At 34.3% G+C, this 18,526-nt stretch overlaps 3 protein-coding genes and 1 non-coding gene across 6 annotated transcripts; 1 reads left to right on the forward strand and 3 right to left on the reverse strand.

The window, feature by feature from the left end:
• Positions 1 to 7: 7 nt before the first annotated feature.
• Positions 8 to 9,026, reverse strand: Fab1 (1-phosphatidylinositol 3-phosphate 5-kinase fab1). Of its 2 annotated transcripts, XM_076783931.1 has the most exons (15): positions 8,813 to 9,026; positions 8,520 to 8,700; positions 8,140 to 8,351; positions 7,846 to 8,035; positions 7,534 to 7,771; positions 7,236 to 7,442; positions 6,951 to 7,165; positions 6,551 to 6,893; positions 6,126 to 6,486; positions 5,783 to 6,053; positions 2,999 to 5,711; positions 1,304 to 1,857; positions 871 to 1,203; positions 642 to 803; positions 8 to 580 (listed from the first exon to the last, which is right to left on the reverse strand). In XM_076783931.1, the coding sequence occupies exons 2-15, from the start codon at positions 8,632 to 8,634 to the stop codon at positions 384 to 386; spliced, it is 6,111 nt and encodes a 2,036-aa protein (XP_076640046.1). In that variant the 5' UTR covers positions 8,635 to 8,700; positions 8,813 to 9,026; the 3' UTR covers positions 8 to 383. The 2 variants fall into 2 exon arrangements, with proteins under 2 accessions (XP_076640046.1, XP_076640045.1); XM_076783930.1 differs by having other exon boundaries at positions 8,520 to 9,026.
• A 111-nt stretch (positions 9,027 to 9,137) lies between these two features.
• LOC143351891 (alpha-ketoglutarate-dependent dioxygenase alkB homolog 4) lies at positions 9,138 to 12,240 on the forward strand. Its single transcript, XM_076783956.1, has 5 exons — positions 9,138 to 9,342; positions 10,008 to 10,133; positions 10,667 to 10,759; positions 11,158 to 11,570; positions 12,031 to 12,240. The coding sequence occupies exons 1-5, from the start codon at positions 9,241 to 9,243 to the stop codon at positions 12,179 to 12,181; spliced, it is 885 nt and encodes a 294-aa protein (XP_076640071.1). The 5' UTR covers positions 9,138 to 9,240; the 3' UTR covers positions 12,182 to 12,240.
• On the reverse strand, positions 12,223 to 18,509 carry LOC143351893 (CD63 antigen). Of its 2 annotated transcripts, none has more exons than XM_076783959.1 (6): positions 18,388 to 18,509; positions 15,887 to 16,061; positions 14,083 to 14,271; positions 12,984 to 13,154; positions 12,697 to 12,915; positions 12,223 to 12,567 (listed from the first exon to the last, which is right to left on the reverse strand). In XM_076783959.1, exons 2-6 carry the CDS (start codon positions 15,959 to 15,961, stop codon positions 12,382 to 12,384), a joined length of 840 nt encoding a protein of 279 aa, XP_076640074.1. In that variant the 5' UTR covers positions 15,962 to 16,061; positions 18,388 to 18,509; the 3' UTR covers positions 12,223 to 12,381. The 2 variants fall into 2 exon arrangements, with proteins under 2 accessions (XP_076640074.1, XP_076640073.1); XM_076783958.1 differs by lacking the exon at positions 18,388 to 18,509 and adding an exon at positions 16,157 to 16,390.
• Trnas-uga (transfer RNA serine (anticodon UGA)) lies at positions 17,300 to 17,381 on the reverse strand. The gene has a single exon. It is a non-coding gene; the product is annotated as a tRNA-Ser (tRNA).
• Positions 18,510 to 18,526: the final 17 nt, after the last annotated feature.

The following is an 18,526-nucleotide window of genomic DNA, read 5'->3' on the forward strand; positions in this document are numbered from 1 at the left end:
TAATTTTATCTAACTCTCATTCACGCCCTTTATACTTTCAGCTAAAAGAGACATTGCTTGTAAAATTTATAATAAATATTATATACATGTAATACAGTCATTAATATGCTAACAAATATAAACATAACTGATATGATGCAAATGTTTATCGTTTGATAAATTATTGAATTGAAACTATACAACTTATCTTTATCACTTCATTACAAAATGCTGTAATGTACTAGTAATTCCATAAAATATTAATATACATTATGTATCTCTATACGCAACACTGTTTTTTTTTACATGTGTTAATTGTACAGAAAATATATGTACAATATTATTTAGTATAGAATATTTCTGAAAAATTGATAATCTCATTTATTGGAAATCGTAACTCTTTTTTATTTTTCCACGTCTCTACCTAAACCGGACCATCTGTCCGGTACAGGCAGGAAATATCGGTGCATAGCAGCTATGAAACGAGCTCGATATTCTTCTGGTGATATTATTGTTGGTAGTTTCCCTTGGCCGCCTAATATGCCCGATTTTTTCACCATTGTTTCTAATTTTTTATCCCACGTAAACGTTCGTATATAATCTACAAATACGATAATAACGAAAGAACTATGTACCTGAAAAAAGATAATCATGTAACTCACCTATTATACCTAGTACGAGTTCGTCTGAATTTGGCTCTAAACCAACTAACAATGAATAATCCATCACAGAATTATTAGCTAAGAATTTCGTGTCTTGTTCAATGGCTCTGTTTAAAACCGCTTTCGAGTGCGATCTGATGTACAGCGGCGAGTCGCAGCTCACTAAAAATAGAAATTTATCCTGTAACTAAAAAACTTTTCATGCGAAAAGCATTAATACGATACTGACTATTTAATAAATTTTCATCGAGCAATACTAATTCTCCCTCGTGACACATGTCGTCAGGATTTACAAGCCGATTTCTCACCGATCCTTTCAAATCAAATTTATCCGTTATCGTTCTGTTATAAAATAAATTTTCCATCACTAGCACGCTAGTGCGGAGCGCTGCATTTGTCGTATTATTTTTGAAAGATACCCTGTAAACACCGACTATTTTGCCTAATAATGTCGGCTGTTTGGTCTGCTGACACTTTTCCATGTAGGAAAAGTAATTCGGCGCAAAGTCAAGAAATATTTGCATTTCCAATCTCGACATCTCTTTTATGATGAACCTATCGTCTGTAAAAAGAAATCCTCTCGGTAATTGAAATTCATATCATCGAACGATATGTTCAAGCTGTTTTTATACAATTCGATTCGTCGTGTAATAATTATTCACCTCGACTTTTACAAAACGTAGTACCGCTCTTTCCACCCCTTGCAGCCCATTGCACGCTACGACTCAAGCTTCTTGTAAATCCATCTTCGCCGCACGTTAAAACACTTTCTCTGAGAGCAGCAAACTGCGCAGCAAAATATATTCTGCAATAGAAGTTAGTCGTCGCGTCGTTGAATTGAACCTCGATGTAATTTTGCTGTTTCGTCGCCTTCTTGTCTTCGTCCGTCAATTCCGACGTCGACGCCAAACTTTGCGCGCTAAAATCTATGTTCGAAACACTTCTATCAGAATCTATCGGACTGGCTGGATTTGGACTGTTCCCTCGGAAGAATGACAAGACGGACGGTCGTTTAAATTCTCCCGATTGAGTCAAATCGGAAAGACTCTCTTTATTTTCGGGGAATTTACGCTTGTTCAATGGGCTGGGATTCAAATCGGGTCCTTTCGTAGTGCGCATTAATTCGTGCAGTGCATGTTTGTAATCGTACGAGTCGAGCGCGTGTGCAATAATAGACGAGGGTTCTGATTCGTATACCACTATTGGTACAACCGATCTGTAAAATAAAAATATTGCGTACAAGCAATATTGTAAAGGCTAGTAGTTTAATGAGCATGTTTCTGCAATTACTTTGCTGCTATTAAACTTAACCCCATTTAACTCTTTGCGGCACAGGATTCCAGATAATAAAATAGATCCATGTTGCATAGAAATTTTATTGCGTTTTAAATTAAACAAAATTGGCATATTTTTATTAATAAAGGTATCACATAATGTAAAAACATATAAAAAATAGTAATAGCTTCATTACACTACGAGCCTGGTTTGGTGAACCTGCATTGGCATGTTGAATGTTGCCAACACAAGCGAACGCATTTGTGAAGATATTACCAACTGCTTTACGTATACAGGATGTTCGGCCATCCCTGGGAAAAATTGTAATGGAGGCTTCTAGAGGCCAAAATAAGACGAAAATCAAGAATGCGCAAGATTTCGGAGGTATGTCTATTCACCAAAAATTATTATAATTGACCCCCACAGCTAACAATATTTTTTTCAGAACGATTTGAAATATTTTAATTTCGTCGAAAAATTTCACACCTTCTCGAATTTTTTTCTAGAAAGTGGGTAGGATTTCGGGGGTATGTCTATTCACCAAAAATGATTGTAATTTACCCCTGCAACCGAAGATAATTTTTTCAGAACAATTTAAAATTTTTTTTTCATCGAAAAATTTAGGCATCTAATTAGTTTTGGTAAGGAATTTTTTTCTCGAAAATGCGTAGGATTTCAGGGGTATGTCTGTCCACAAAAAATGATTGTAATTGACCTCTGCAAACGAAAATAATTTTTCCAGAATGATTTGAAATTTTTGAATTTAATTGTTAATAACTTTTTAACGAAGCCTCCATCAACAAATTAGTATTCTTGAGTTTCGTCTTATTTTGGCCTCTAGAATCCCCCATTAAAATTTTTCCCATGGGTGGCCGAACACCCTCTATAAGACGAAATATAAACCTATGCGCACGCAGCTATTGCAATATTTCAAGATGGGACTAAAAATGTCCCACCATGCATTGTGGTGCATCAAGAAAGTGAAACACTTCTAATCCCAGCGTGCTCCAAAGAGTTAAGCGACTTGTTAAAGATTAACCAACTGTAAGTTCTCTGATATTTCTATTCTACGATTATCTTACCCAAAAGGCAGCAAATGATGCTCCAAAGAACCCAAAGGATTTGGTATGGGTTGAGTTACAGACACAGAAGACAATAATTGAGATAAAATTGTTTTCTTCTTCTTCTTCTTATCCGGCATATCCTCCAGAGTGAGGGGCAACACATCAGAGTGTGATCTCTGATGCATTTTTGGGGATCCTTGGATGACAACGATCTCGTCAGGATTATTATTTTCTAAAGGTTCGTTATCGGAACTCTCTACACCTTCGATCGCTTGCAAATCATTCTGTGCAGCCGCGATAGCGTCGATAGCATTGTAATCCGCCGACATAGGGCTTAAATCTTCGATTTGCGATTCCGATGCTGTGTCCTCCGTTATATATCCATCTGTATCGATGATGCTTCCAGCCGTTAACGATCGTTCGGTAAACCGCCGTGGTCTTTCGTCCTTCTTTTTAACAGACATTTCCAATATCTTTACGTTCCAGGTAAATACGATTTCTGATATCACTCGTTTAAGAATCACAATCCCGTCTTCGATTCTAAACATTAAAGCTTGAACCTGTTTCTCGGACACCTTGCCCTCGAGCTTTTTATTCTCCAACGTCGGGGACGTCAATTTCAATTGAATCTCTTCTCTTTTATTCTTGAAATACTGTTGATCTTTGGTCAATAGTTGCTTGGCAGCATTTATACTATCTATATCCATCTGCAAAGTCGTCAGTTTCTCTCGTATGGTGGAGAAAACTTCGTCGCCCTTCAGCGCCAAACTTTTCATCTCTTCTATCACGTCCGCGTGTTGCCTGGGATCGTAGATAATATTTATCAAAGGCGGCGGCAAAGAAATCTCCCACTGCGATATCTTCGTATATTTAAACACGGCCAGCATGTTTTTCTTTGTGAAATATTGATAATGATCGTGATGTAACAAATGCTGACAAGTGTCCGTGCCGCGTCTGACGTAAGCGTTCCCATGAAATCGTAATTCCAGATACTTGGCGAAAGACAACGACCAGGTATCGTCCGACATTGGTACCACCGGTGAAACGCTTTTACATCTCATGCATTTGCTCCACATCAGAATTTGATTCGTGTCCTCCTGGGCAAATGGTTCGCTATTCATTTCGTTTAGACTAATGTGTATGCAGCCACCGTCATGCGCGAATCGTCGAACGTGGTGAGCGATCTGCGCTCGACAGGCCTGAGCAGGACACTTGTACTCGGACGTTAAACAGTAACGTTCCAGAAAACGTCCAAGTGCGATATCGTTCCTCCCATACAAATCCATATTAACTACCCATGGATTCACGCAGAACGCTGGCGTATCGTTGCCAGTATGCGAGAAACTGCAAAACAACACGGACAGACGTTGATGACTCGCTAGATCCAAGCAGTCTGGCCACGTAGGAGTTTGATCGTTAACTTCAGTCTGTATTAGAATTTGTTGTTTGTCCGACAAAACGTTATTCGTTGGATACAGTCGACTACCGCACGCTCTAAAATTAGCTAATAAAGTTTGTACTTCGCGACTGTCGACGTCCGTGGTTAACCTTGCTTGAACAAACGGATGTTGAGGCTTCAATTTTAATTTCATCAGTGGATTTTCAAATTCACATATCTCTATGGACACGTTGCTCGTCTTAACCTCTTTCACTTTGTCTAAAAATTGGACAGAATAAAAGATTTCTCTTGGAAAGAAATCTCGTAACACGCAATTCCTTCCTGTTTCGGTTTCCAAGTACGGTATAGAAAATTTCAAGTAAGGCGAAACGGTTAATATAGTTCCCTCCAGAGCTTTCTTAAATTTATTTAGCAATGGTAAATCAGCAACACTTAAATGCTGACCGTTTGGACTAGTTTGATTAAAAACGTCCTCTTCGTCTTCGTTTAAATACTGATGCAAAGGATCGCTCCAATCGCTAATGGATTCTCCATAAATACGTTTCTCCTCTGAAATGAATTTGTCCTTCATTTTTGGTTTTTCTATTTCTTCTTCGGTTTCTTTGTTCGTCTTTTCACCACTTTTACCACCAAACAATTCCATAGTACTGTTTGAGTCATTGCTACAGTCTGTACCGAGTCCAGAAGTATTATTTAGATTATCGTTACTGTTCAATGTTTTACTTGTTGTGCAATCCTCTGTGCTTTTCGAATCAATTACGGAAGACTTTGTTTTAGTTTTGAATAATTTCAGAGTATCGTAAGGGTCAGTGTCTTCGGATAATATAGAAGATATTTGTTTAATAGAGTTCGAATTTAACTTATTCTCGGTATAAGTCTGATCTGCTACTTTATCTTTCAGAGGTGTACTTCTACTAGCGGGAAACTCAATTTCTATGCATTGTCTATCGTTCGATGTACTTCTCGAATCTGCTTGAACTTTTGACATTCTTAAAATTTCTATACTATCTGCATAATCTCTGTCCTGACTGAAAGCAGTATCATTTCCTTCGTTAGTTTTGGTGAGCAATACTTTACTAGTTTCTTCGAACTCTGTGGAGTCCTTGTGCGATGTTTCGTCCAAAAATGAATTATCCTTAGGAGATGGGGGTCTTGCAAATTCATCCATTAGAAATGACTTTTCAAGGCGCCAAGAGTAGGCTGCAAAAATCATCATCGATGTTACATTTTTTACTTTTTTCAATTCTGCTTGAGGACCACCCCGTAGTAAAATTGTAGCTCCAAGATGTGGATTTGAACAGCCCTCGAAACACATCAATGTTTTAACACCATCTGAGAAAAGTCATTAAATTCTACACCACTAAACGAGAAACTATAAATTAAAGGAATCTTTAACTACTCACTTTTTTCGCATGAAAAATTTCGTAAGTAAAATTTTTTACATGTACCAAGCATATATCTTGCACTTATATGTGCGTCAATGGTATTGACAATATTAGCTCCTGTACAACGTGCAACTCTTTCTAAAACACTAAGTTTCACATTTAAAACGAGCGTTACACCACATTCTCGAAGCCTATCTTGAGCTAATCTTGAAACAGATCGATGTACGAGCACAACGTCCGGACCAAGGGCCGTAATTTTAGCAACTGTATGGCCCAAGTATTGATTCTCCTACAAATTAGACATTTTTATCGCGGTATAAGATAATAATATCGAATATAAGTTGATAAATTTTATTCGTACTTGCAACATCACAGGTTCTAAGCTTAATAGTTTTCCTTCTACGCGTTGGTACATAAGTCCGCACTGAAGTAATAATATCTTTGGATGGGCTATCATTGCATTCATTCCTCTATGCGCAACATTTTTGGTGCAGACTACACCAGACACGATTTCACAGTCGTCTCTATTACCGCCTGGACATTTTTTTATTTGAACATATTGTCGAATATCCAGATCATCGACGTTATGATTTAGATCGGGTCTAACGTAGTCTACAATTTGATGAGCAATAGGAAGTATTATTTCTGACCAAGTTTGGGATAAGCCTTCTTTATTAAGAAGTTGTTTAATTAGTGAATCTTCGTGCTGCTTATACGCAGATCTATAATTACGTCGATGTGAGCATAAAGTTTAATTACTTTTATTTATGTATACATAGTACTTACGTCAAACATTCATATGCATGTAATTCACCTAATGCAGTTCTAAGGTTCGACGGTTTATGCCAACCGTTTCTTTCTTTAAATTCTTGTACCTGTAGCGTGTCATTCAAAAGATCATCGGCAATTTTAAAATTACACTTATGAGACTTTACTGTAGCTTCTTTCTGTTCGATTACACCATCACTGCTATCTATAGAAATTGTGGTAAAATCTTCCGAGGTGGGTCTTTTTAATGTAACAGTAGATGATTCTAAATTTAGATCTAAGTAAAAACTTGAACTGGATGATGGTAAACGTCCACTAGTTTGTTGCATTACATTTGAAGGTTTCGTTTCACTTTCGGAATCTGAAATGCATTTATATGGGCATTTCTTCTTGCATAAAATACAATAATAAATATTACCTGTTGTTGAATCATGCTGTGGAATTGTTTTCACCCATGCAGGTTCTTGCGCGTCACACGTAGTTTGAGTTTCATTTAATAACTCCATACTCTGCATATGAGATAATTTTACTGGTTTAAATACCGTTGCTGTATCGCTAAATACATTATCAACAATTACGGGTTCGATAAAACCTGCTTCCAGTAAAGCCTGCCCTATAGCAGTAGCCTGCACACTAAAAACACATTATGTTTTAATACTTTATCATAATGCTTTTTCCGTTTATCTATTCGTTGTATTCGTACCGCGTGGCTGCTTTATTTTGTGCTATCATCCAGTTTACTAACTCGCTAGCTAAGAAGCAGTTGTAATAACTTTTCAGTCTAATTCTATGAGTTTGTAAAAGAATTGCTTGACTTGATCTAAACAACTCTTCGTAAATCATTCTTAAAGAAGCAGAGTTTTGTAAGACAAGAGAACGTTCCTGAGATGTTAAGTAACTATTTCCTGATCTGAAAAGTATATTTATAAGATACCTTTATATTTTGCAAATTTTAACGCTCGTCAGATTTATTAAAAAGGCAGAATAATGCAAAATCATACCGTCCAAAGGCATATTTTTCCTCCATGTATCCTACACTTGGTTTTCTGCAGATCAAAGTTTCATCCTCTACCAATTCGTTTGCACATTTCAGAGACATAGGTGGTGAATCATCTCCATATTTAACTTGAAGATCTTCTTGCAATGCTTTTAAATCTGCAGATAGATTGCTTCTCATGTCTGATGATTGTAAATAGGATAAAACTACTTTGCAGCAATATGTACAGACTCTTAGATCCCCTACGACCAAAGTTTTCTTACAATTAAACATAACAAGAAAATAAATAATAGACATATATGTGATATTTTCATACCTGTACATCCCATAATTTTTCCAGTAATCTGATCTGAACAGCACTTTGAGCAAAATATTTGGCCGCAAACACGACAATGATGTCTTCTACGAAATGTTGTAAATCGTTCACCACATTCATAGCATTGCTTACTTACACTATCTGGCATCCAATAACTTTTTAACTGGGAATCTTTGTACGAGCATAGGTTCTGTATTTAAACAATAATAATATAAATTTGACTTATATTATTATTGTATATATGTATATATCATATACTATTAATATTTGCATAATGTATAAAAAACAACTTACATTACTTTTCAGAGCCACAATGTTACTAATACGTTTCAAAACATTTGGTAAACTTCTGCCTTCACGAGTATCTAATGGAAAATTCATTATACTAGAGTTGTCATCCTCTGGTGTTTCTTCTGTGCTTTCTGATTGTTTCCACGATTCAGAATCAGATGAACTTTGCTTCTCATTATTAGAAGAGATTGTAGAGTCATCGACATTTTGTGAACCTAGATTTAAGTACTGCATAGTATAAAATCTTCCATGCTCGTTAAATATTTTTATTGTACATTATGACAAGATACAGATAAACATTCATTTAATTAAGAAAAATTTATTTCAATAACATACACTCTTCTTTCATTACATTCAAGCACAAAGTACAGAAAGGTTCTTACTTCTAGCGAAGTTAAAGAATTTCGAAAATAAGGAAGCTACAACAGGTTGACTTTCTTCAGGACTTAATGGAGCAAACTCCGTAAGCTTAGACGGTGAATTTATGTTCTTATTCATTTTGTATGATGCTATCTTCTTACAAACATCTTTAATATAAACATTCACGAGAAGCCGTCTTCGCACCTGCGCCGACAAGTACAGACAGGAGAGTTTTCGGCAGAAACGTCAGATGACAGTGCCGCTACAGACGAAGTCGTCTGTATATTATATTGATGACGTTATATGATGTACCTACACAGCAGTGTTACCAGATTGGCCACCAGGTGCACCGGGAACTCCTCATTCCACTTTCACACACTATACCAGATCACATATACGTGAGCTCGTAGAGTTACAGAGCCGCCAAAGGTAAACTGACACTCGTCCTCTTCCTCGATTTCTTGTATTCGCTCTCACGTCGGATGACTTCGGAGAATCGAGGAAGAAGACAAGTATCTGTTTATCTTTGTCGACTCTCTGTAACTGTACGAGCTCGCGTATATGTGATCTGGCATAGTGTGCGAAAGTAGAATGAGGAGCCCCCTCCCGGTGCACCCAGTAACTGGTCTGGTAACGCTGGATAGACGTCTTTTATAATATGTAGAGGAAAGATAGAGAAGCACCTTGTGAAATTGATTAAGTAACATTTATTTAATTTAAATCGTTGATTAATTTCTTTATCAAATGGAAACAGTTCGACCTTGTGGTTGTAAAGGAATAAGATCGTGTCTCTTATGCGAGAAGGAATATAAAATAACGAAACCCAACCTCAAAATTCAATTGGAGGTCAGATTTCATTAAATATTTCAAAGCTACAATTCCTTTTTTATTCAATTTTAATCGTTGTACCGATTTTCGTTTTCGATATATAATTTCATTTCGATTATTCTTCGTAGTATTTACTATTCTTGATTCTAAACTTTGTTATTAAAGATTTTTAATTATAAACAAGATATTCGTTCACTGTATTTATTATCTATAATAATTAATCTACCTTCCAATTAATGGAGTGATTTAGGTATGTAACAAAAACAGGAATGTGGTGTAATTGATAAACAAGAAAGTTATGTATAGAAAATATAGTGATAGTAAAGAAAAACTGGTTTGTCAAGGCTGTTATGCCTATATATCAATTTTTTTTTAGTTTGCACTGTATTTCCTATAAACCAATATCTTTAAATTTCATGTAAAAATAAAGTATATTAAAAGCAGCTAGGAATTCATAATGTAATTAGCATTTGTTTGCAAAAAACCCAATTACCTCAAATTATTTAATATATCTAATCTGTGTGCAAAATGCGCACAAATTTTGATAACTTGTTTTGTTTATTTATAATAGTATATTTTATATGGGGCACTAAGGAACAATAGTTATATAGAATTTTGACAATTTCGCGAACATTTTTATTACACTTTTAACTATTCCGAGTTATAACTATTTAATATTTCAGAAATATTCCAGTTATGTCTACTGCCCCCTTTGCAACCTCTCTTGGCCCGGTTGGAATAGCGATATTTACGCAAACCATCCGGATCATCGAGGAAAATCTATTGAATTTCCTGGTGTTTATATAAAGGTATTTATTTTGTATTTAAGAAATCGTTTATTTTGATATTTCTTTCGATTATTATTTATAATCGACTCCCTTGCGTAATGTGTTTCTTAAGCATCGATTTGAATGGAAAAGGTACGATTGTCGTACACGATAAATAGAACTTCATTTCGAAGAAAATTACGTCTTTTCTAATTACGCTTCGAACATTGAAAAATTTCTATGCGTATATGAACACATTGACGATCGGTGATTTTAGTCATATACAATTATTTTAATTGTAATGTATAGTCTTATGAAAACGAGAATTCTCGTTACCGATCGACAGTGTTAATATTCTTTTAGGAGGTAATTCTACATGACAAAATAAGGCGTACGCCAAAAATAACAAAATTGCGTTTCTCACAAAAATGTATAATATAAAATTTGAAAAAACTAAGCTGTTTTGTTCAATGGTTCTATATTGACAAAAACTATATCATAATATTTTGAAATCTATGTACACGTAAACAGTCGTGCCTCGACATAATTAAAACACACATTTTGTATACGAATAGCTCGATTTCCTGAATCATAATGACATTGCTTTATTGACGAAAGCACTGGATGATATACCTTGGGAAGTCTCACAGAGCGGAAGAAGAAAACAGGTATTTTCAGCAGAGTAATACGTATAATCTCTTATTACAGAAATTAACAATTTCCTAACCTTCATCCGTTCCTCGTTTTCACAACGTAATTTTTTCCTTAGCATCAAATCGACAACGGTAAAACATCAACGAATTGGGAAGATGAACAATTTAACTTTGAAAATTCTTTTAATCGAAAATAAAAACTGAACGTTTAAGTAATCGTATCAAACGACCTAATAAAACGCGAGAATTGTATACGAGACAGAAAACGGATAAAGGTTAGAACCCTAAGATATTAGTTACTGATACATATTATTAATTTAAAGAAATAAAAGTATTCTATAGTTATTATAAATTTCTTTGAAAACATTTAATTGTTCGATTAAGTAATCGAAAGAACAATTTTACGAATTCAGAACTTCGGTCCAAAATGCAATTTCAAAAAGAAAAAACTTCGTTTGGGTTCTTTCAACGGTTTCCCAAAATCTACCCACTTCGTGCAACAGAAATTTTTGGAAATACCTATACTTAAAAGTTTCCAAACAGTGGAACAATGTACTTTAGAATATGACCCCCTACGAGGAGCTTCGATAGATCCACATATCGATGATTGTTGGGTTTGGGGCGAACGAATAGTAACCGTCAACGTTACGGGCAATTCAGTTTTAACGATGATACCTTATTCTGGTCCAAATACCAAATATAATTTAAATGATGTTGCTGAATATTCTACGTTCGAAGACAAAAATGAAAATGGAGATGTTCGAAATGTAATTGTAAGGCTACCGATGCCTGAGGGGTCGCTTATGGTTCTTTATGGTGCTGCAAGGTAGGCGAGTTTTTACGCGCTATGAATAGAAGTATAAATAAATAAGCTTTAACGTTATGGAAATTTCACGTAACAAATTTAAAAAAAAAGAATCTTTTTATTTCACCATGCTTAAATCTACTATACTTGAATAAAATAAATCGTGCCCTGTATTTTTCAAACCAGAGCTAAATTATTTTGTCCCCTATTTTTTCCTATTTTAGTATACATAAATAAATAGGAAGACAGTTAACAATTTAAAATAGAATTATTTAAAGTATTAATTCTTATATATCTAAATAAATCATTCTTTATTATAATAATATGTATATCTACGCTCATATTTCGTTAAAGTCTTAAACGGAATGTAAAAAAAAACATAACACAAAATACACGAAAGAAAACCAATTTTTTATGTTGTCTCCTGCCGTTATCTATCACATTAATTTGAACAAATATTAATCTGAAACATTCCTTTTAGGTATGAATGGGAACACTGCGTTCTGAGAGAAGACGTAAAATCGCGACGAATTTGTTTAGCTTACCGTGAATTAACGACTTTTTATCGAAATAATTTATCAAAGGACGAAGAAGTTAAAGAACTGTTACAGAGAGCTTCGATCTTTCGATGAAACTAAAAGTTGGATACAATTTTTTGCAATAAAGCGTATAATAAAATATTTAAAGACAATTTATTTATTCATTCTAGAAATTCGAAAGGCAGAATGACGTTGAGATAGGAAATGTTTAAAAACGCTGAAATAGAATGTTTAATAAGGCAAATTATTAAATGAAAAAGTAATTCATTGAGAATTTACAAAAACAAACATTTTTAGGTGTTCTTTAAAGGATCAGAAGACATGTACACAACAGGAAAAGTAGTAAGAGGATCAGATTTTCCTAATGGCTGATATCCATTGACCAAACTTTCTCTCAATTCCCATCTACGTCGCTCTCTTTCCGTTTTCTGTCTTCTAATTGCTCGGCCTAACATACAGGCAAACATTATTCCAGTTAACTGAAAATAAAAACGATTCGAGTTAGTTATTTTTAAATTCGAATATTATACCTGCAATTATATTCTCCTTGACAAATTATAAAGTTTCTGGTCAGAAGAACGAATAAATTAAATGTAATAAATGTAAACCTGAATAAGAGCAATGGCTACAGCTCCAGTCCCGATATAAAGCGCGCTTCTGTTAACAATAACTGAAAGACGCCTAATGCATCCAGGGGCATGTGGAAGGCATATAATACCATGTACTTCGTCAGAAGTACATATTTGACAAGATTTTGGTAGCTCGATATTATCCTTTTGCATAATATCTTCCCAATCTGTATATCCGTCGTACCCACAGCAATGAAGCTGTAATTATACGAAATATTTTAGTATACACAATACATTCTATGATCATTGAAAAATGAAAATATTACTCTCGACTGTAGAAAATCGATGGCATCCTTTGCTTCGGGATTTTCATCGTACTGATGCATGGTAACGTTAATTTTGTCTCTTAGGAGGTCTTTTATATTATCCTGAAGTGCATAAGCCGCAATTGCAGCGGCTAATTCCAGTATAAGAATTATTATAAGAGACGCTGCAAACTGAATTAATATACAATTTATTATTGTTCGCTATTATAAAATACACAAAAGTAGTTTGTATCGAAATCGTTCGTTAAAAAATATGACACGCGATTTAATTCGTGCATAATAATCATATAGGCTATTTGGCCACTGATGGTAGTCCGATTGGATTTATTCTATAGGCTAAAACTTTCGAGATAATATTTTTCAAACGAAACATGTTTTAAGACTTCTTGATCGTTAAAAAAAGTTTTTGTTGTTGATACGATCGCGCCAACACAGGTAAATCTATTTAAATGAAACTTCGTATAGAGGGTGTTCGGCCACTCCTGGGAAAAATTTTAATGGGATATTCTAGAGGCCAAAACAAGACGAAAATCAAGAATACTAATTTGTTGATCGAGGCTTCGTTGAAAAGTTATTAACGTGTAAAGTTCCACTCATACTGAATTTTTTTCTCGAAAATGTGCAGGATTTCGGGGGTATGTCTATTCACCAAAAATGATTGTAATTGACCCCCGCAACCGAAAATAATTTTTCCAAAACGATTTGAAATTTTTTTTTTTTCCGTTGAAAAATTTTACAGCTTCTCGAATTTTTTTTCTAGAAAGTGGGTAGGATTTCGGGGGTACGTCTATTCACCGAAAATAATTGTAATTGATCCCCGCAACCGAAAATAATTTTTTTAGAACGATTTGAAATTTTTGAATTTAATTGTTAATAACTTTTTAACGAGGCCTCAGTCAAGAAATTGATATTCTTGATTTTCGTCTTATTTTGGCCTCTAGAATCTTCCATTGAAATTTTTCCCAGGGGTGGCCGAACACCCTGTATAAGTTTGATATTCTTGTTCTGAGATCCCACCAAATTTTTAGCAAAATCGGCCTTCGTTGATAAGCCAAACAACCTGTATATCAGATGTTAAAAGAAATCATAGGATGCTTACAATGAGAACCATACAGGTACTTTCCCGAAGTGCTCCGCAACATCCTAGAAATGCTATTACGAACACAAAGATCCCAACTACAATTAACAGAGTTGCTGGAGAAAAGTAACTTGGATCGAGGAAATGAGAGAAGTCTTCATAAACTGCGTAAATTGTTGTTCCAACTGATATAATCATTATCCCCGTTAACTGAAATGTGAATACATTTGTGAGACTCCCAACATTAAAAAAAAGATCGAGGCAAATAATACGATTAACGTATGTATGAAATTATATTTAATACATTGACACACATTTTATTACTTCTTTTCTTTCAAATTTCCAAGAAATATATCATATATCAATATTTTATCGATAAATCTATGATGCATCTACAATTTCGACGTATAAAAATATTCAAGGAAAACGAATGCAGTTACGACTATTTTCGTTAAAATACTAAATAGATATTCATTTTATCGAACGGTACGAATAATTCTGTAATTTCATTAAATAGGAGTTTTGGAACCCAAAAAATTGTCATACTTAGTATGAATGTCAGTGAAGAAAAGAATTCTGTTATCAACATCAAAGAGATTACAAATTTATCTGAACTGATAAGACGGGCTATTATTTACGTCTACAAAACAACAGTTCTCTACTTTGATACCAATCGCAGAAAGCGAACATTTTCGCGGGCTACGAAAAAGTAATAAGTCTGTACTGTTGTTTCGAATCTATTAGAAGATTCAGGTTTTGCTGTTACGCGATACAATGTTCAATTATTTCGACAATTTCAATTCACATAGACTCGTCAGTAGTCAAGTAACAGTTTCCTCAATGAATTAAGCGATTTTCTGAAATTTCTCAAAGGAAATAACGAAACCGATAGTAAAAAAAGTGACAAATTGCAAGACATCGACAACCTATGGCGTTGCAAGTCTTCTGCACAGTAATAATTCATCGAGGTTTGACCTCGTCCAGCTGGTATCGATCTTACTGCCCGTCCGAACGATAGCGTAGAGCCTATGATCCACGTCCATATCGAGAGTCCACCTACCTTATTGAATCTCAACGACAAATATGGTTATTTTCCTTTATGCTTTTTCTTTGAACAGGGAAAGAAATGGACGTCGGCTGCAGTTATCGTTATTGTCAGCCTTGACCCTATTCATCGTTCTCCTTTTGTCCCTTATAACAAGGTTAATGTACAGTGGTGTGCGAAATATTCCGGACAGTTGCTTTTCTAGCTTCCATTTAGAGAGGGAAAACGAAGATGAATATTGAATAACATGGAATTTAAGTAGGGTATAACGAAGCAGAATAGAGTACAATGAGCTACGCGGCGTAAGTATGCGATGGAACCATGTATTTTATTTTACGTTTACAGAATTACTCGTATAATTGCCCATTCGGTTATTGATATTAGCCGGAAATTTTCGTTTCAACGAATCGGAATTGTTTGCGCGGAGCAAATAACGAAAGTAAAGAAATAAATGGCAATTCGACCAATAATTACACGAAAATAATTGAACTTTGGATATTGAGTCGTAAGCAGCAGGTGCGGATGCTTGCAATTGTCGATGGAATTATTCAATAATTTAGAGTGACTTGGAAAATGGATAAATTCATGAATCGAAATGCAAAAAGAGATTCGGATCGAATAGAACTGCAATGCATGGATTTAGAATGCGGAATGAACGAATGGATGTGACAGATATGATAGATCAAATATTAATTTACTAGAATAGAACAGGTATCTAGGAAACATAATGAAGTAATCTTTAGAAAAATGAAAAGAACATAGAAAAATGTGGTTACAGACCACAAACAGAGAGTTAACGGCGCACAGCAGGTATTTGATGCATCGTAGACCAACGTCAAGGTGTGTGGCAGCCATTTTGATGCACGTTCTTCAAGGATCTTCTTGCACGCAGCTGCACTACAGAACAACACTTCTCCTTATCGCTTCCGAACTGCGAGGAAGAACCGACTGAACGCTGAAAACATATAAACTCGACTCGATATATCGCATTATCTATTGATAAAGACGTGTACGTACCAACCGTACACGAAACATTACACGATTACATACATATTTTTATAAAGAAGTTTGTTTCTTTCTGTCTTTGTCCGTTCGCTGGTCTACGGCAATTTCATGCAATCGTAAATTATAATACGTAATAATACTCGTTATTCAAAAATGAAACGAATTACCTGAATAAAGGGATAGAAGATTATTTTATTTTTAAGTTTTAGTTAGAAATCGAAATTTTAAATAATTGAATAATAAAAATGAAATTTATGTAGATCCATTCTTGTCCGCTCGAGACTGTTTCTTTGCCAAAACGTCCAGTATTATAAATAACACTGTTGACCAATGTAATAGGTAATTAAACTTTATGAAACTGTAGCGATAAATTCATTCACAATAAGAGCGTCACAATTAAAACAGCGTGGATTTTTCTTTGTAGTAAAATAGCTATTGCTATTTGCAATAGCATTAGCTAGAGTTTTTATTAAAAGCAAAGGCAAACAAGTAGACTTAATTCCTATAAATTGTTTGTAGGAAAGAAATTTTCTTAATTATTTTGCCTCGAAATCAATTTTAAAAGCCACGACGTTAACTATACTGATTTGCGATATACTATGAGTGACTATTGTCGGCACTGGAACATCGACCAGTTGCTACGCCTATGCGTGAAAACACAGAATATGACTCACACGTATTATCGTGTCGGTAATTGAGCACGCGTCCATTATTCATACACAGGAAAGGATTACTAGCCACGGTATATGTACTTTATTTTAGACGAAGAATCGCTTTTCTTTTGTCAAAATATTACTTCGATAGTTTTCTCCAATATCGTATTTGAAACTCTATAACAATTTAAACCATTGAACATTTAATCGTTTGTGAATAGGACAACGTACAAACCTGATCTGTTAAGCTGAACGTTAAATCTATCGTTCGAAAAATCAAGATGCTCTAAAATCATATTATGTTAATAAAATTTTTACAATTAATTAATATACTTGTGAAGGAATTACGTATAATAAATTTCCATGGTACATTTTTCGAAATTGTTACCTAATAATTTTCCCTTTATTAGAAATTACTAATAAAATGAATCTAAAATATTACGATAAATTATATATTACGATAATATAATAAATGTATGGATATATACGTGCTGGAAATAGCAAGTAATTTTTTTTTTAAATAAAAAAAATGAATCGCTGCGGACAGGATTCGAACCTGTGCGGGTAGAACCCAATGGATTTCAAGTCCATCTCCTTAACCGCTCGGACACCGCAGCTGTTGAAAGCGTTCTTCATTTTACATAACATATATTGCAAATCAATTTTTTATTCTACATACGCATTTACATAAAATATCTTGTCGCTATTTAAACGTCTTTGTTTGGTATTATAAACTCTTCGATTAATTAATGTAATATTATTACGAATCAAAAGACTCGATGCTATTTACCAGTATTTTGACAAATCTTTGGCAATGCAGACTAAACTTTATTATTCGTGTGTGATTTTCACGTCATCCCTACGCAAGGTGTTCCGCGTAATTGGGAAAAACTATGTTTCTAAAACGATTAAAAATACAAAAAAAATATCAAAAGGCAAAATTAAACGTCATCGAACGATACACGAACTGAATATTTATTTTCAGGTAAAATGTGACTGACTTGGCGTAGAATGACCGAAATACTATCCGTCCGCGTGGCAAATAATTTTTTTTATTGATTATTAAGTATAGTTTGTATACGTAATATCCAAAATAATTTTAAATTAATAACAGTTACTATTAGTAAGAGTAGAGTCACATCGAACTGGGCCGAATGACGTGCAGAGTATCTATTATAATGCGAAGAATCAATATTAAGAGAATGTAAGGACAAACGTAAGTATGAGCACGGAATATTATACTATAATTACGAAAACTTTCTTCCGACTTTTTTCTGTTCTATTTCAAAATTAAAGTAAAATAATTTGGAAAATTACGAATTACTCTACAATATCTATCAGCCAAATTATTAGAATATTGTTTCTTTACTTTCTTAAGCTCTTTATCATTTTAACCTTATAATTAGTTTAAAGACGCAATACAAATTACTACTTTAATACTTAAGATGCCAATTATCTTGTAAACGATACGTAATAACAAATTTTAAGGGGATATCAATTTTATTGCAAATGACCTCTGCTATCAAAATATGCAAAACAAATGATGTGTATCCATTTAAAAAAACTAAGTTGACCTTCGTAATTCAAAAAGTTCCCAAATAAAAACTAATAATTTACACGCACCTTGTAGTCGACTTAAAACAGTGTAAATTTTTTTCAATGAACTTTTTTGTAACTTCAACTGTTTACGAGATATTTGCTTGGACATTTACGAACGGATAACCCGTATATGCAGTTCACGTACACGCGTTTACGTGCATTA

Source organism: Colletes latitarsis, chromosome 2 (assembly GCF_051014445.1).
Source record: "Colletes latitarsis isolate SP2378_abdomen chromosome 2, iyColLati1, whole genome shotgun sequence".
Lineage (NCBI taxonomy): Eukaryota > Metazoa > Arthropoda > Insecta > Hymenoptera > Colletidae > Colletes > Colletes latitarsis.

Bases quoted from the DNA above. Each gene is read 5' to 3' on its own strand.
- LOC143351893 (XM_076783959.1), bottom strand. From the start codon at position 15,961: ATGGCTGCCACACACCTTGACGTTGGTCTACGATGCATCAAATACCTG. The intron at 12,916-12,983 runs GTAATATTTTCA...GTATAATTACAG, and splicing joins TCGATTTTCTACAGTCGAGA to CTTCATTGCTGTGGGTACGA. The intron at 12,568-12,696 runs GTTTACATTTAT...TTTTATTTTCAG, and splicing joins TAGCCATTGCTCTTATTCAG to TTAACTGGAATAATGTTTGC.
- LOC143351891 (XM_076783956.1), top strand. From the start codon at position 9,241: ATGGAAACAGTTCGACCTTGTGGTTGTAAAGGAATAAGATCGTGTCTC. The intron at 10,134-10,666 runs GTATTTATTTTG...GTATACGAATAG, and splicing joins TTCCTGGTGTTTATATAAAG to CTCGATTTCCTGAATCATAA. The intron at 11,571-12,030 runs GTAGGCGAGTTT...CATTCCTTTTAG, and splicing joins GTTCTTTATGGTGCTGCAAG to GTATGAATGGGAACACTGCG.
- Fab1 (XM_076783931.1), bottom strand. From the start codon at position 8,634: ATGAATAAGAACATAAATTCACCGTCTAAGCTTACGGAGTTTGCTCCA. The intron at 5,712-5,782 runs GTGAGTAGTTAA...GACTTTTCTCAG, and splicing joins AAATTTTTCATGCGAAAAAA to ATGGTGTTAAAACATTGATG. The intron at 1,204-1,303 runs GTGAATAATTAT...TTCTTTTTACAG, and splicing joins TACGTTTTGTAAAAGTCGAG to ACGATAGGTTCATCATAAAA.